Source organism: Meriones unguiculatus, chromosome 4 (genome assembly GCF_030254825.1).
Source record: "Meriones unguiculatus strain TT.TT164.6M chromosome 4, Bangor_MerUng_6.1, whole genome shotgun sequence".
Classification (NCBI taxonomy): Eukaryota; Metazoa; Chordata; class Mammalia; order Rodentia; family Muridae; genus Meriones; species Meriones unguiculatus.
Genome location: NC_083352.1, coordinates 86,934,008 through 86,950,804, shown reverse-complemented (window position 1 = coordinate 86,950,804; position 16,797 = coordinate 86,934,008). Strand labels below are relative to the sequence as shown.

Below are 16,797 nucleotides of genomic sequence, written 5' to 3'. Positions count from 1 at the left end.
GTTGGCTCACGGTTCCATTTGGTCCATCACGGTAGGGAGAGCAGGGCAGGGTAGCTTCCACTCCTGTGGCCCCAAAACAAAGAGAGGGATTTGCCTGTGTTGCCCAGCTTTTTCTCCCCCCCTCACACCCCTTTAATTTCATCTGGACACCTCATCCCGTGGAGAGCACCCCTCACATTCAGGGGTCTCCTTCCATCTGTTAACTCTCACAGAGGCTCCCACGGCTCTACCAAGGTGAGCCTACAGCCCCTGAAGTTGACAATGAGGGTCGCCTACCATGCCTGACCAGACACCACCCTTCACCAGACACCGCCCCTCACCAGAAACCGTGCCTCATTGGACACCACACCTGACCACCCTGCTAGACACCACACCTGTGGGGACACCACACCTGCCAGATACCGCACCTGCCAGGGAACACCTGTCAGACACCACAGCTGGCTTCTCAGCGATGTCTTGGAGTCTGTTCCAATCCAGAGACCCCATCTTGCCCACATCACCATCCCCCTTGGGGCCCCAGCCACCTCTCCCTGGGTGAACTGGCGGCCACATGGCCCCCTCCCTCTCCTTGTCACCCAGTTTGAAGGTCAGGAGATCTCCCTGGACTCTCGGATGGGCATCTTCATCACCATGAACCCCGGCTACGCAGGTCGCACAGAGCTGCCCGAGTCCGTGAAGGCTCTGTTCAGGCCTGTGGTGGTCATCGTGCCTGACCTGCAGCAGATCTGTGAGATCATGCTCTTCTCTGAAGGCTTCCTGGGGGCCAAGGTGAGCATGCGGGCGAGCAGTTCCTGGCGGTGCCTTGCCATGACCCTGCCCTGGCTCCGCTCCCAGCCCTTCCCCACCCCCTCAGAAGCTGTACCTTAGTTTGGGAGTGCACCGTGCTCCAGAGGTTGGGACAGCAGTAACGGTGTTCCCGTGTGCCCCTCCTGAGACATGGTAGCTTACCCAGACAGATGCGGGTCTTTGTCGCAGCCTGCGAGCTGCTCAGGAGTGGAAGATCGTGTCAGCCTCTAAAAGGCACACCACAGGGCCAGGGAGAAGCTTGGTCAGTAAAGCGCCTCCCTTGTGAGACAAGGACCTGAGTTCGAATCCTCAGACCCTTGTAAAAGCCAGGTGCGGTGGTGCACACCTGAGGTCGTGGCGCTGGGGAGTTGAGCCAGGCAGATCCCTGGGGCTCACTGGCCAGCCAGCTCACCATTCAGTAGACGCCAGGGCTAATGAGAGACCTTCTCGGAAAATACAGTAAGTAAGGACCGAGGAGATGGCTCGCAGGGCGAAGGGGCTTGCTCTGCAGTCGTGAGGGCCTGAGCCAGAATTCCAGCACCCGCGTCAACAGCCAGGCACGGCTGCACACGCCTGTCACTGCAGCATCGGAGGGAGGAGACTAGTCCAAATAGTGAGAGATCCTGTGTCAGGGCAGTGCAGTGTAGAGAGAAGCACGCTTAATTCCCCCTCTGGCTTCTGTATGCAGTGCACACATGGGAACCTATGCCCACACGCTTGTGTGCGACTCTGTTTCTCTCCTTCTGTGAGGCTGAAGGTGGAGACCAGTACCTCATGCAACCAAGGCATGTGTTCCAGCCTGAAGCCAGCCACAGCCCAACTATTTCCTGCAATGCATGCTCTAAAAAAAAAAAAAAAGTATTTTTAAATTGTTAGTCTGTGTATGTGCACACGCATGCAGTTCCCACAGAGGCCTGGAGAGGGCATCCGATTCCCCCGGAACTAGTGTTACAGGTGGTTGTGAGCCATCCAACGTAAGTGCTGGGAACTAAACTTGAGCCCTCCACAAAAACTCCTCACCACTGAGCCATCTCTCCAGCCCTGCACTGGATGCTTCCAAGGCTCTCATTGTACCCGCTGAACCCCATCCCGAACTGCCAAAACTTTTCATTATGAGATGAATAAAGTCCAACTTTCCATGGGAAACCCTGGGGACCAGTGGGGTTGACTGATGTGGCCTGGAAACCTAAGCTTTCATCAGCAAGGGGAACAGGCTGGGCACAGTGGCTCATACTGATCTCTAATCCCTGCTTCTTAGGGAATGGAGGCAGGAAGATTCTAAGTTCAAAGCCAGCCTCCGTCTCAGAGTGGTCTTGGGTTCATATCCCACTACCAAAATAAACCACAAGGAACAGCAGCTGGGCGGGGGGTGGGAGGGGGCTGTGTGGCAGGTCTGAGGTCTGAGCTTCGGCTGAGTGGGCTGTGATGGCTTGCTGATCTGCTGTCACTGAAGGCAGTACCGATCCTGGCTTTGCACAACAGATGCCAGATCTTGGCAAATGTGTTCGCGTATTTCAGACAGGGTCTCAAGTGGTCCAGGCTGGCCTCAAACTCTCTATGTTGCGGAGGATGACCTTGAACTCTGATCCTCCTGCCTGAGCACGCCTCCTACGTGTCATCCCCACCCCCTCCTGGCCAGTGTGGGTGTTCTTCGAATGAGTCCCGCCAGGCGCCAGGGTTTGGAGAGGAAGTTGGGCCCTGACAGTTTGAACCTGAAGAGCAGCTCTGCCGATCTGAGGCTCTGTGTCCCTGGCTGCCTGTGTCCCTTTGTATTTACAGCAATGCTCTGTTGCTTTCTGCCACTTCACACTCTTGTATTTTCTGTTCTTTCGCTGTCTTCGGTCAAAAAGACGCTGGCCAAGAAGATGACAGTGCTCTATAAGCTGGCCCGGGAGCAGCTGTCTAAACAGCACCACTACGACTTTGGCCTCCGAGCCCTGAAGTCTGTGCTGGTCATGGCTGGGGAGCTGAAGAGGGGCTCCCCCGACCTGCAGGAGGTAGGCTGCTCGGGGTCCGAGGTTCTGTGTTGTTCCGCGCAGTGCCTGTGCATGCGCAGAAGGTACAGTACAGGGCACGGGATAGAGGGCACCATTGGAAGCTTAGGTCTCGGCTATGGCTCCATCAGCTGTCTGGCTTTGCTTTGATCTCTTCTCTGCGGTGACTTGTTACTTTAACATGAAGCTCAGAGTCCCCATGGCAGTACAGAAATTCAGAGTGCTCCCGCAGCAACCATCAGCCTGTCATCTTAGGGTGGCAGGGCAGCAGAGGGACCCGAAGACCCATCTGAAGTGGGGATGTGAGTTCCTCTTGAATTAGTGACTCTTGATTGCACATCTGTTTAAAAAATGTAATTTGTCTTACATATGTGGGTATTGTACCCGCACGTCTGTGCGCTACGTCCTGCCTGGTCCTCTCACAGGCCCTGGAGTCACAGATGATTGTGAGCTGCCATGTGGGGGCTGGGAATTGAACCTGGGTCCAATGGAAGAACATCCAGTGCCCGTAATCACTAAACCATCTACATGTAGCCTTGGCTGTCCTGGGCTCACTTTGTAGACCAGGCTGGCCTCGAACTCACAAAGATCCACCTGCCTCTGCCTCCTAGACTTTTGTGATTAAAGGCGTGCACCACCATGCCTGGCTACTTTCATTTTTATAGGTTTCATTTTGGATTTTTATTTTCTATAAAACTTTGAAAAAAAATGAGATGAGAATTACAGAAATATCTTTTATATTTTATATACATTTTTATATCTAATCCTCATAAAATACTCTATGAAAGTGGCTTGTACCTTACAATATTTTATACTTTACATTGAATCATACTTAAAACTTTTTTGGAGACAGGTTCTCACTTGTAGCCCTGGCTAGCCTGGAACTCCATGTGTTCCATGCTGGCCTTGTTCACAGAAACCCACTGTCTCTGCTTCTGAGTGCTGGGTTTAAAGGTATGCACCCCCACACCTGGCCAGAACTTTGAACTTTTAAACCTTTTACCCGGGATGTACCTCAGTAGTAGGTATTTGCCCAAGCTAAGTTTCTATTACAGCACCCCAGCCTTCTTTAAATTTTTACATAAAGTACATAGACTTTATAATGTTATGTGTAATTATACTGAATAGTTTATTAAACATTTCATCTATTTTATATAGGTGATATAGAACTACATAAAAGTTACATGTGTCGAGAAGATAAGTAAATCTATAACGCACCGTACATTTTGGTGTGTGTTACTTCTTTCACACTTAGTCGGTGTGTGCAGAGAACAGCTTGTTCTGTGAGCTGTGTCTTCCCGTCCTGCAGGCTGTGGGGATGAAGCCCAGGTCATTAGGCCTGGCCCCTCTCATCTGTTGGATCATCTTGCCAGTCCCTACCATGTGTTTATAGTAGATATATGAACTAGTAAACACGTTAAATTCTATAAGAACGTTCTGCTCTATGCCGGGGAGGGGGCGGGTATCCAGCTGCATGCCGGGTTCCTTGGCAATCTCACCTTCTCTGGTCCCTCCAGGATGTGGTCCTGATGCGGGCACTTCGGGACATGAACCTGCCCAAGTTTGTGTTTGAGGATGTCCCTCTCTTCCTGGGCCTTATCTCTGACCTGTTTCCTGGGCTGGACTGTCCCCGCGTGCGCTACCCGGACTTCAATGATGCAGTGGAGCAGGTGTTGGAGGAGAATGGATATATTCTCCTGCCCATCCAGGTGAGCAGAGGGCTGCCTCGGCGCCACTGCCCTGCCCCGCCACGGCTTTGCTTATGATTTGTTGTTCGCTTGCCTTTCTCTCCCTCTCCATCCCTTCCTCTCTTCTTTCATCTTTCCCTCCCCCCTCCCTCTCCCTCTCCTTCCCTCTCTTTCCCTCTCATTCCCTTCATCTCTTCCTCCATCTTTCCCTTCCCCTCTCTCCCTCTTCTTCCCTCACTCTCATTCTCTTCTGTCTCTCCCTTTTCTTCTCTCTGTCTCTGTCTTTCACACACACACACACACACACACGCACACACAGAATCTCCCAGTGTAGCTCACACAGCCTGGCACTCACGCGTACCACAGGCTGGTGTCAGAATCACAGCGCAGTGGATGGAGGGCGTGCAGGCTTGAGCCCAGTTGCCCAGAACCCACATAAAAAGCTGGGCTCTGCAGCGCACACTTGTAAATCAGCAATACTGGGGCTGGGGGGGGGTTAGGTCCCTGAAATTTGAAGACCAGACAGACTAGCCATATCAGTGAGCCCCAAGGTGCAGCGAGAGATGCTGTTTCAAAAAAATAAAATGGAGCAAAATTGAGGTACACACACACATACACACGACACACATGGACACACCCTGAACACACACACACATGCACACACATTCCTGTCAGGAATGTAAAATAAGCCATTGCTTTGGCAAGCAGTCCCAGGTCTTCAGCAAGCTACACACAGAGGCATCCTAGGACCTGGTGATCATACTGCATGGGTCCAATAGCACTGAGACCATGTGTGTTCAGAAATTCTCATGAGCTCCCACGGTCAGATATTCACAGTGGCCCAAGTGTGGAAACTACAGTGTCAGCTGGCTGACAGGTAAATGTGGCTTAGACATGCAACAAAATAGTATTTGCCATAAACAGAACAAAGATGTGTAGCGCTCATCTTTTTTAAAACTCAGATTTATTTATTTATCTATCTATTTATTTATTTATTTTTAAGCCTCTCCCTTCCAACTCCCCAACCCTGTGTAGGAGAGGGGCCACGGACCTCTTTATTTCTCCCGGCTGTTTCGGGTCGGGGGGTTCTTTTGGGGCCGTACCAATCTCTGTCAGCAGCAGACACAGCCAGCAATCTCCAAGCCGCTGTCTCCTGGGCTGTTTCTCTCCATCTGTCTGCTCCAGACTGCCACACTGTCCGTCTCTCTGCTCTCTCCAAACTGCCCCTCCACAAGCCGCCACTGCACGCCACGCTTTTGCTTTCTGGGCTCTCATATTTATAGCCTCAGAGCCCTAGACCACACCCCTCTCCGTGCTGCACCTGGAGGGCATTACCAGCCGGCAAAGGCCACACCCTGCACAAGACAGTTATCAGCTATGGACCAGCTAAAACCCGAACTAAAACCCCACACTTGGGATTAAAACGAAAACATATTTATATAACATAACTGAGTTTTTAAAGAAACCAAAACTTCCATTACAAAGACGGGCATAGACGCACACACCTCCAGCACTCAGGAGGCAGAGGCAGGATGATCAGGGCCTCAGCTACATAGGAGTTAGAAGCCGGAGGGTGGCGGCACATGCCTTTAATCCCAGCACTTGGGAGGCAGAGGCAGGTAAATCTCTGTGAGTTTGAGGCCAGCCTGGTCTACAGGGTGAGTCTAGGACAGCCAAGGCTACACAGAGAAACCCTGTCCCAAAAAAAGGGAAACAACAAGAAAACATAGGAATTGGCTCTTTTTCTTTGGAAGGTATGTCTAAAGCAGCTGCCCCCGTCTGTTGCACAGGTGGATAAAGTGGTCCAGATGTTCGAGACCATGCTGACCCGACACACCACAATGGTGGTGGGGCCCACAGGAGGGGGCAAGTCCGTGGTCATCAATGCGTTATGCCAGGCCCAGACAAAGTGAGTGCTCCTCTGGGGGTTGGGGGCACCTGCCAGGGCCACCTCCTGGGAAGTATTTGGTAAGAGCTTCCCCCGCCCCCTGGGATCTGTGTTAGTTCCAGTCTTTCTGATTAATGTGACCAAATACCTAAAAAAGGAGCCAGTTATGGGGAGGGAGGCCTTCTTCTGGCTCAGAGTTCGAGAGGATGAAATCCACGGAGGCAGGGAAGGCACTGTGGAGTTCCTGGGGCCGAGTGTGCGGGGGCAGAGCGCTGAGGCGCCTCACAGCTGGGAAGGCCGGAAAGCAGCAAGCCGACAGCGCTGGCACTCAGTGAACTTTCTCCTTTTCCCAATTTTATTTTATCTGGGACCCCGGCCTGTCAGATGGTCCTGCCCACATTCAGGGAAAAATCTTTCTCTCTTCTTTTAAACCCTGAAAATGAGGCCAGAGAGTTGGCTCGGCAGTTGAGAGCACCTGCTGCTCCTGCAGAGGAACCAGTTTGGTGCCCAGCACCCACATGATAACTCACAACTCTCTGTAACTCTGATTCCAGGGGATCTGACGCCCTCTTCCGGCCTCTTTGGGCACTGCATGCACGTAGCGCACAGACCCCTACAAGCTGACAAAGCACTCATACACACAAAATAAAGACGAATGCATCTTGAAATGAACTTTTCTCAGAGCTGTCCTCTTAGGAGGACGGTGTGCGGGTCCAGCCACGCCACTTCAGTGTGCAGACTGGCCCTGTGACGGAAGCCAGAACCTGCCGTGGGCAGTGCTGGTGGGTCACCAGGCCTGTGTGAAGCAGGAGGTGACCCACGTTTTAGTGTACTCTAAATCACGTGGAAGGGCCAGTGAGAGGGTTCAGAACCTGGAAAGGGGCTTGCAGCCAACCCCGACAACCTGAGTTTGGGCTCCAGGACCCGTATAGTGGAAGGAGAAAACTGATACCCATAAACTGTCGTCGGACCCCCCAATAAATAAATAAACTCTAATAACAATTACATAAATTATTACAACCAAATGAAGCCCCTGGAACATCCTAAAGGCTCACTGTGGGCTGGCAGTCTTAGTTTAGAGTAGATTTTCCAACTTTTGCTCCTTCCCTTGTCAATAGCTGGGTTCTCCACAGACTTGAATGAATGCAGTGTTCCAGGCCGACCCTACATGGAGCCATGTGGCTCTAGCCTCTCTAGATTGCAGAGAAAAATCTCAGGCCTGGGCGCCCACATAAAGAGACAGGCATGGCTGTGGGCCCCTGTCACCCCAGCGCTGCGGTGGAGGGGGCAGGAGGGTCGCTGGGGCTTGTCGGCTGCAAGCCTAGGTCCAGGTTCAGGGAGAGACCCCGCCTCAAAGAAGTGAGGCCGAGAGAGCAGAGCAGACGAGCACCTGCTGACACCCTCCGGCCTCTTCATGCATACACGTATGTGCATATGCTGCATGTATGTACATCACGCACACAAAATTAAAACAACAAAACCTGTGAATGAGCAGTACCACTTTTCACTTCTCCCTGTCCCACGTGAGGGACCCACAGCCAGCAGCGCCTCAAGGCCTGCTGCTCAGAGCCTTAGTCCTTCTCTGTCATTCCTTAGCCTACCGCTGGATAATTGCCATAACCATGCATACACACATGCATACACACGTCACACACATGCATACACACGCGTGTGCGACATTGCCCGTTTACCATGTTCATTATTTTAAGAATCTGACCAATGGGTTGTGTTAGGTTTTCTTTCTTTCGGCTGGTCACAGCAAGGTGAGGATTTTTCATCACAGAAGGGCACGTCCTGTCCACTTGACTTATAAAAGTGTGTGGCACACAGAGCCAGGCGTGGTGGGGCATGCCTGCAATCTAGCAGGCAGAGGCAGGGGGCTCACCACTGGTTTGAGGCTAGCCCGGTCTACTTACTAAGTTCTAGGCTAGGCAACGTGGTGGGACCCTGCCTCCGACCCTCCCCACAAAAGAGAAGCACGGCTTAGTTTTAGAGCAGACTCTCGGTTGCCCTCCTGGGTCTGAGGTTGTCGCCCTTGGGCGAGTCTTGGCCCCGAGCCACGGCTGAGGCTGCCTCTTTGGCTTAGGCTTGGGCTAATGACAAAGCTGTACATCCTGAACCCCAAAGCCGTGAGCGTCATCGAGCTGTATGGCATCCTGGACCCCACCACCCGAGACTGGACCGATGGGGTGCTGTCAAACATCTTCCGGGAGATCAACAGGCCGACCGACAAGAAAGAACGGAAGTGAGTGTCTTCCTGGTTGGCGGGAGCCTGGGCCAGTAGCTATGTCTTCGGCACCCTTCAGTTTTGAGCGGTTTCTTAGAGGTTGTCCTCTGTGCTACGACCTTGACGTTCTGGAGGACTCCAGAGCCGCTGTATTAGAGGAGTCCCAGTTTTTGTTTTCCGGCTGCTCTGTTGGGGTTAGGCTGTGCATCTCAGACAGCAAGGCCACAGGAATGACCTGTCCGTCTCCCCTCTGGAGATGTGTGGCGACTGCATGTCCATCAGCCATGGTGCCTTCTCTTGTGGACCAGGCATCATTTCCCAGATTGCCCATCTGCAGGGAGACACCTCACCATGGTGCTGACACTGGTTCCTCACCAGCCCCACACCCCCGTGGTCTGAGAAGCTCTTGCTGCTTGCTCGAGTCCAGTCTTCCTACCATGGATACAGATGGCAACGTTCCCGCTGGGAGATGACATAGTCAGGGTGGGCTGTGAGCCACACAGTGGAACTGGATACATGTTGCATGTCCTTAGTCTGATAACAACCCAGAGGATGCGAAGAGAGCACACCCATTCTCAGGAAGCACTCAGGGGGAAGGATTATCATACCTGCAGCAGATCAGGAAGAGAGAGGGGTGTGGGGAGGGAGAGGAGAAAAGGGAGAGGGAGGAGATGGAGGAGGGAGGGAGGCTCTAAAAGACACAAAATGAGTTGTGGTTGGCTCTGCAGTAAATATTTTCATATCAAGATGATGTCAGTAGTGCGTACTGTCGGCCAGCTCAGCGGTGTGCTGTTCTCAGGAGGGAAGGCCAGTTCGCCAAAGGCAGCTGGCGGGATTGTGTGTGGTGGTCTCCGATCCGATCCGTAAACATTAGGGAGTCACTCAGCATTCACGAAGGGCGTGGGCCAAACAAGAGGAGTGCGCTGTGAAGGCCCTGGCTGGAAAAGCCCTGGGAAGGGATACGGGAGGGGCGGTGGGGAACTGAGAACGCTCTAGGGTATGGTTTTCCTCTCTCCGGTCACTGCAGGTATATTTTATTTGATGGCGACGTGGATGCCTTGTGGGTGGAAAACATGAACTCCGTGATGGATGACAACAAGCTGCTGACCCTGGCCAACGGGGAGCGCATCCGGCTCCAGTCCCACTGTGCCCTGCTCTTTGAGGCAAGTAGCGCCAAGAACCAAACTTGAACAGGAGCGTTGCTTTTAGTTGGTTAGGTCTTTAAGGAGGTAGGTGATTATGAAGATGCAGAGGTTTATGGTGAGTTGTTTTTTTATGTTTTATTATTAAACTTCACACTTACCTATGTTTGTGCTCTCAGGTATGTGCATAGCCCAGAGGGCAACCTGTAGGAGTTGTGTTGTTGAAAATAAATTGGTATTGGGCTAAATATGTTTATTATTGGCCCAATAATTAGTATGGTGGATTATCCAACGTGCTCTCACAATCAAGAAGACACAGACACCTGTTAGATTTTATAACTGTCTTATAACACCTTAGGCTGGGCAGTTATTTCCACCCACGCTGTCTCCCCATCCACCTCCCAGCCCCCTTAACCATTCCTAGCTGGCTCATCTCCATCCCTCACTCCATAAATGTTTATCCTTCATCTGGATGGCTCCTTTCCATGCCACTTTTGGAGTCCTTCCTCGTGGCCTACATGGTTCCTTTTCTACTAACCCATCACGGCTTCTGCCTTTCTACTCTCTTCCTGACTGTCTCCTTCCCATGATTCTTCTCTTCCAAAGCCCATGAACTTTGGCCTTTTCAGGTTTAGGCCTTTTAATCAGCCAATCAAGAATAATTTCTTAGGCAAGGTTAAACAGCTGCTTGGGTTACATGACAGTTTGCTCATACACAGTAAGAACTGGGTGGGGACAAGCAGTTAACAAACATGAAGCACCAAACCATAATCCAACAGAGTTGTTCTTTTTTCCAGCAGTGGGTCCCAGGGATTGAACTTGGCTTGCAGTTTCCACTCACTGGGCCATCCTGCCTGCTTCAACCCTTTGTTTTCCACCTTCTTCCATTATCTCCTCTTTACACTAAGCCAGAGTTGACTACTTTTATGTTTTTTAAGCTGCTTCTCCTAAGAGTCATTCTATTCTCCATAAACAACATGCTCAGCCTGTTATTTATTATTTTACTAAGTTGACACATTAGTGGGTTGGGGAGATGGCTCAGTGGTTAAGTGCGCTTGCTACTCTTCCAAATGACCTGAGTTTGGTTCCCAGCATCCGCACAGGGCAGTTCACAAACACCCATCACTTGAGTGCCAGGGAATCCAACACCCTTTTCTGGCCTTCCTAGGTACTACACCTATAGAACACACCTACCTACCTACATATATATACACACACACACATATAAAATAAAAATACAAGCTTTTAAATTTACACTTTTTTTTTTTTTTTTTGCTGAACACAGTGACACATGCTTGTAATCCCAGAAGTTAGAAGGCTGAACAGGAGGCAGGAGGATTCCCCTGAGTTTGAGGCCAGCATGGGCCACACAAGGAGTTGTGGTCATCTGTGCCTATAGCAAGACCCGATCTCACAGAAACAAAGCAAACATTTAAAACTTCACGTATTGTCCAGTGACTGAGTCCTCTGAAAGTCAGGTTCAGCTGCTACCCCAGCTGCTGGCCCTCTCTCCTCAGAGTTCTTTATTGACGGACACACTACTTATGTTATTTTGAATATGGAAATATTTACTGTAGAGCCAACTAGTATACTGTAATTCATTCTTGGTCTTTTAGAACCGAAATGAACTATAATTAATTCTTTCGGTCTTTATAGTATACTATAATTCATTGATTCATTCGGTCTTTTAGAACCATTGGTTTTGTCTGGAGTTTGTAGTCACCTTCCTTTTCTCTCATGCTATTTGCCTTTATCTTCATTAAGAAACTCTGTCATGTCAAGAATTGAGCCCCGGCTTCTCCTAGAGCCTGCTCTCTGACCCTTTCTGTCCCCCACTTTCTGGTTCTGCTCCAGTCCACAGAATTCGTCAGTGCACTTGTGGTTGTGCGTATCATTGTCCAGCAGGCTCACAGCTCCGCGTCTTTTATGGAGAGAGACATCTGTCCCTGTTGTTAACTTTGTATTTGTGATGATCTGTGATACCTCATGTCAGCCATGTTTAAAAAAAAAAAAAGAAAAAGAAAAAGAAACGGAGAGAAATACAGAGAAGAAAACTCTGAAATAGTGTTTGGGAGCTGGAGTTGTCCGTCACTTGGTAGAGAGCTCACCTAGGATCCACGAGGCCCTGGGTTTATCCCGACAGTGTGTAAACACCGCTGGCACGCACCCGTCGTTCTGGCACTCAGAAAGCAGAGGCGCAAGGACCAGGACTTCAAGGCTATTTTTAGTTACAGGCTCCTCTGGACTAGATGAGACCCTAACCCTAAAAAACTGAAAGAGCCTGGCAGTCGTGGTGCTCACCTTTAATCCCAGCACTCTGGGAGGCAAAGGCAGGTGGATCTCTGTGAGCTTGAGGCCAAGCTGGTCTATAGAGTGAGTTCCAAGCCATCCAAGGCTACACAGAGAAGCCCTTTCTTGAAACAAAACAAAAAACAGAAACAAAAATAAAAACCCAAAACAAATGAAAACAAAAAAGAAAAAAAAAGCAAACAAACAAACAACAAAAAAACCCTGAAATAAACCAAAACAAAACCAAAATAGTTGGAGGGACAACTCAGTGGTTGGCGTGGGTGACCTCCATGTTCGGTTAAAAACCTCACAGCAGCTGTGTGCCTGTCTGGCCTGGGCTTCATGCCCTTGTGAGCCCCTGCACAGGGCAGGCCCTGGCACGTGAGGCCCAGGCGTTAGCAGCCATGAACAGAAGGGTTTCCAAGCTGAAGGGTTCGCTCTCTTCCCAGGTTGGAGACTTGCAGTACGCCTCTCCCGCTACCGTGTCTCGATGCGGGATGGTCTATGTGGACCCTAAGAACTTGAAATACCAACCATACTGGAAGAAATGGGTTCAGCAAATTCCAAATAAGGTGAGCACTGTTCCTAAACGTCTTGAGCAGGAGCGGGAGCGCTGGACAGGGGGTGCCGTAGGAGAGAGCACTTTGTCCCCCAGCTCACAGCCCGGTGAGCCTCTGGGCCACGTGTGCCGGTGAGATGGGAAATGGTATTCACAGCTTGGGCCAGGAATCAAGAAATGTCTGCAGAGAGGCAGCTGGGAGGCATCCTTAGTGGCGTGGGTGAGTTCCTTTTGTACCTACTCTAGTGTGCTTCGAGGCTGGGAGCACAGCCAGAGACAATACATGAGAGAGGACACGATGGGAGCCAGTAGCTGTAACCCAGGGGATCCTGGGTTTCAGTGTGCAAACCTGGTTGAGGTGAGCCTGGTCATGGAGAGACAGGACGCCCACACTGGGCTTTTGCTCAGCTGGATGAGTGTGACGGGCCCAGGAAGCAGTTTGCCCTGTAGCTGAGATCTGATGGCTGCAGCTAACCAGTAGGCTGCTCATTGCATCCCATCTTGACAGCAGGATTTATCGAAAGGTGGTGGCTTTAGTCACATCAAGAAGCCTGTGACATCGTTTTCACAGGTGGTCTGGATGTCTCTCTTGATGGGCCACTAGACTGGTGAGAACTGGAAACCAGAACATGATTATCCCACAGAAGAGACAGCCAAGGGAAACACATCCGGGCTGTTGGAAGCAATGTCATATGGGGAGGCTTTTCTTCATGGGGCCCATAAGGACCCATGAGTCCCTTGGTTGGCACTGACACCATGTTGAATGGATACTTCCAGCCCTTAGCTTGTTCGTTTTATTTTCTTAAGATTGACTTTACTTTTGCTTAAGTACCCACAGTACACACACATGTACACGCATGCACACGCACGCACACTTACACATGCCCCATCACGCATATGAGCGTACTGTCCAGAAAATGACATTGGATCCCCTGGGTCCTGGGACCTGAACTTAGATCCTCTGCAAGAGTTGTCCACCATCTTGAAAAAGAATCTTCATTTGATTATTCTGTGTGTGTTAGTATTTCGCCTGTATGTATGTATGTGCACTAAGTGCGTGCCTGATGGCCGGTCAGGTGAGGCCCTGTCAGATCCCCTGGGACCAGGTCGTAGCCTGCTGTGAAGCCAGCACGCGGGTGTGGAGACTTGGATCCAGGTCCTCTGTAGGAGCCACAAATGTTCTTAGCTGCTGGCGTGTCGCTCCAGCCTTAGCGCCATCTTAACTGCCAAGCCCGCATGCCTGTTACTTTAAGCTCTGCAGAATGACCCATTGTGAACTCTCAATCAGCTCCTTTTCTGTAGAAAGAGACGCGTTATCCTCCGTCCCAGGTGTGGGTACCATGAGTGTGTCATAAAGAGAGGATCTCTCTCCACACAGAAGGCGCCGGCGCTGGGGTCAGCGCCCTGCTGAAGCCAGCAGCAGCTAACTCTCAGGGCTTCTCAGGCTGAGCTGCAGTTAAAAGGACCCTTGGAAAGGATTTGGACCTCTCCCCCACAGGTGGAGCAAAAGCATTTAAATGACCTCTTTGAGAAATATGTGCCTCCGCTCATGGACCTGATCATAGAGGGGATAGTGGACGGCAGACAGGGGGATAGGCTGAAGATGGTGGTTCCTCAGACGGACCTAAATATGGTAAGAACACGTCACTGCTGAGGGCGAAAGGAGGGCTTCCCGAGAGATGGCCTGCCCTGGTCCAGCCCTGCATGAGGGAAGGGCTTGAAGGGGGGCGGTGCAAGAGTGACGAGGGAAGGAAAGACGGACGGGGGGACGAAAGGATAAGACTCGGGACACCACTCAGTTTCATTTCATGATGGATGGGACAGAAGGAAGCATGTTGGTATTGCTTGACCTGCCCTGACAGCCTGTGTCTCTTGCAAGCTTTATCTATACGCGAAATCCTTTCCTCAGAAACTTTAATCATTGCTTACATAGCTTTAAGTCTTCCTTGGTTACATAAGTATATGAAAACAAAAGAAACAAAGCAAGCGAACAGCAAATTTCGTAAGAACTAAAAATTAACATTATGGCAAAATCAGTTTTTTTTTAACTCAAAATTTTCTTCCTCACTATTGGTGTCATAAAGACTTTCAGTTATAAAAATGCTAGACAGGATGACTATCCAAGTTTGATTCTGTTTCAGGTTGGCACAGAATTAATAGATCAAAAATTATTTCCGGGGGCTGGAGAGATGGCTCAGAGGATAAGAGCACTGATTGCTCTTCCCAAAGGTCCTGAGTTCAATTCCCAGCAACCACATGGTGGTTCACAACCATCTAAACATGAAATCTGGTTCCCTCTTCTGGCGTGCAGGTGTACATGCTAACACACATTGCATAAGTAATAAATAAATAAATTTTTAAAAAATTATTTCCTTCCACCTGTTACATCAAACTTATCTTCCTTCAAAAGGTCAATCTAAGTTGATTCTTTCTTTCCGTCCTCTATTTTTCTTTTATATTAAAAAAAAAAAAACTATCATCCTTTTCTTGGATTTAAAAAAAATATCGTGCAGCCTTTTTGCTCAGAGGCAGTCTGTCCATTTATATCAGAAAAGTCCTGGTCTGACAAGTTTGTCCAGGAAGGCAGGCAGTTTCTGGGCCCAAATACCTGTCTCTGTGACTCTGTCATGAACCCTTGTGTCAATACAGTTTCTATCTTTATTACCATCCTGTAAAGGACAGAACATCAGGGATTCTAAACTTGCTTGCTTTGCCTTCAGGAAGGTACCAAGGTGTGTCAGTAATGGCATGATCACAATCTCCCCCTGCCACAGTGGTTCCTTGTTTCTGAAGCTGAACGTAAAAGCCTAGTGATTCAGTTGCAGCTTGTCAGCTTCCAAAATTTCCCTAAGTTTTTCTTCTTTAACAGTTTTTCTCAAATCCTCTATATTGTGCTCACAAATATCATGTATTAATAATCTAACAGTCAATCTCAATAGAGTGTATGGAAGCCTCACCTTTCTGCATAGCTGTTTTCCCCAGGGAACCGGCATTAGTTTTATTGTTTTTTATTGACACCAGCATTGGTTACATCATTCCAACTCTCGCCTTTGGAGAGAGGCCCTTACCAGTAAGGAATGTCCACCCAGGGCAGTGAAGGGTCAACCCAAGGCGTCCAGGCACTGGAACTTTGTCAAGCAGTGCCCCCAGGATGCTTGGCCTCGCCAGTGGACCTGTGAGGTGGGGGAGGGGCTTAAAGGGAGCAGGGGTGCCTGCTGGGTGACTGTCAGGGAACATTCCTGTGACCCCATGCAAGTTGCAGTGCCAGGCTCCATGTGTCCAAACCAACATGGCGGGTCTAGGTCCTTTCACTGTGGGGATAGGGGACCCCAGGGGCAAGGTAGAGTTATGGAGGTCAGGAAGAAAGGCTGAGGCGGGTTTGTTTGTTTCTGACCAGGTGACCCAGTTAACCAAGATGATGGACTCGCTCCTAGAGGTGGAGATTGAGGACCCTGACCTGCTGGAGTGTTTCTTCCTGGAGGCGCTCTACTGCTCCCTGGGCTCCTCGCTACTGGAGGAGGGAAGGGCTAAATTTGATGAGGCCATTAAGCGCTTCTCGTCCATGCCCACTCAGGACTTGGAAGGGATCTGGGCCCGTCCTGGAGAATTGCCAGGTAGGCATCCGGACCCATTTGTAGAGGGGGTCATCGTGCAGGTTTGTAGAGGGAGCCCGCTGGCTTTTCTCTGCCCCTGCCTGTGTGGGTTTGCAGCCTGTGTGACACAGCCACGCCTACACTCAGGGCTTCGAGTATGTTGCCCACTCCAGCAGAACAACCCCTGGACACCACTGCTGAGGAGGCTGCCCCTCTGGCGCCATCTTGGATTGTTGCTCTCATAAAAAAAAAAAAAAAAATTCTACTTTATTATTTGGGGTTTCTTAAAGCCTCTCCTTCCAACCCCCCAAACCTAGGTAGGAGAGAGAAGGTTGGTGGGGAGATGGGGTGCAGACCCCTTCTCCCGGCTGTTTGGGGTTGATGGGTTCTTTTGGGGGGCTGTACCCATCTCCACCGTAGCAAGCAGTCTCCTCCAAGCTGCTGTGCCACAAAGCAAGCGTATTTCTCCATCTGTCTGCTCCAAACCTCAGCTGCCATCTGTCTCTAGCCTCTCAAAACTGCCACCTGCCACATGCCACCACGCCACCACGCCACCACCACGGGACACGCCCCTCTCCACGCTGCCTGAGGCAGGCCGTCACCAGTTGGCAAGGACCATGCCCTGCATGAG

General features: G+C 50.5%; 1 protein-coding gene across 1 annotated transcript in view; it reads left to right on the top strand.

The window, feature by feature from the left end:
* Dnah10 (dynein axonemal heavy chain 10) overlaps positions 1 to 16,797 on the top strand; it is a 106,906-nt gene that overhangs the window by 47,255 nt on the left and 42,854 nt on the right. The window contains exons 33-41 of the mRNA XM_060382339.1: positions 580 to 768; positions 2,637 to 2,783; positions 4,298 to 4,489; positions 6,259 to 6,377; positions 8,443 to 8,601; positions 9,611 to 9,746; positions 12,464 to 12,586; positions 14,072 to 14,206; positions 15,971 to 16,187. Of these exons, the coding sequence (XP_060238322.1) occupies positions 580 to 768; positions 2,637 to 2,783; positions 4,298 to 4,489; positions 6,259 to 6,377; positions 8,443 to 8,601; positions 9,611 to 9,746; positions 12,464 to 12,586; positions 14,072 to 14,206; positions 15,971 to 16,187 (1,417 nt within the window). The remainder of the gene's footprint in view (positions 1 to 579; positions 769 to 2,636; positions 2,784 to 4,297; positions 4,490 to 6,258; positions 6,378 to 8,442; positions 8,602 to 9,610; positions 9,747 to 12,463; positions 12,587 to 14,071; positions 14,207 to 15,970; positions 16,188 to 16,797) is intronic.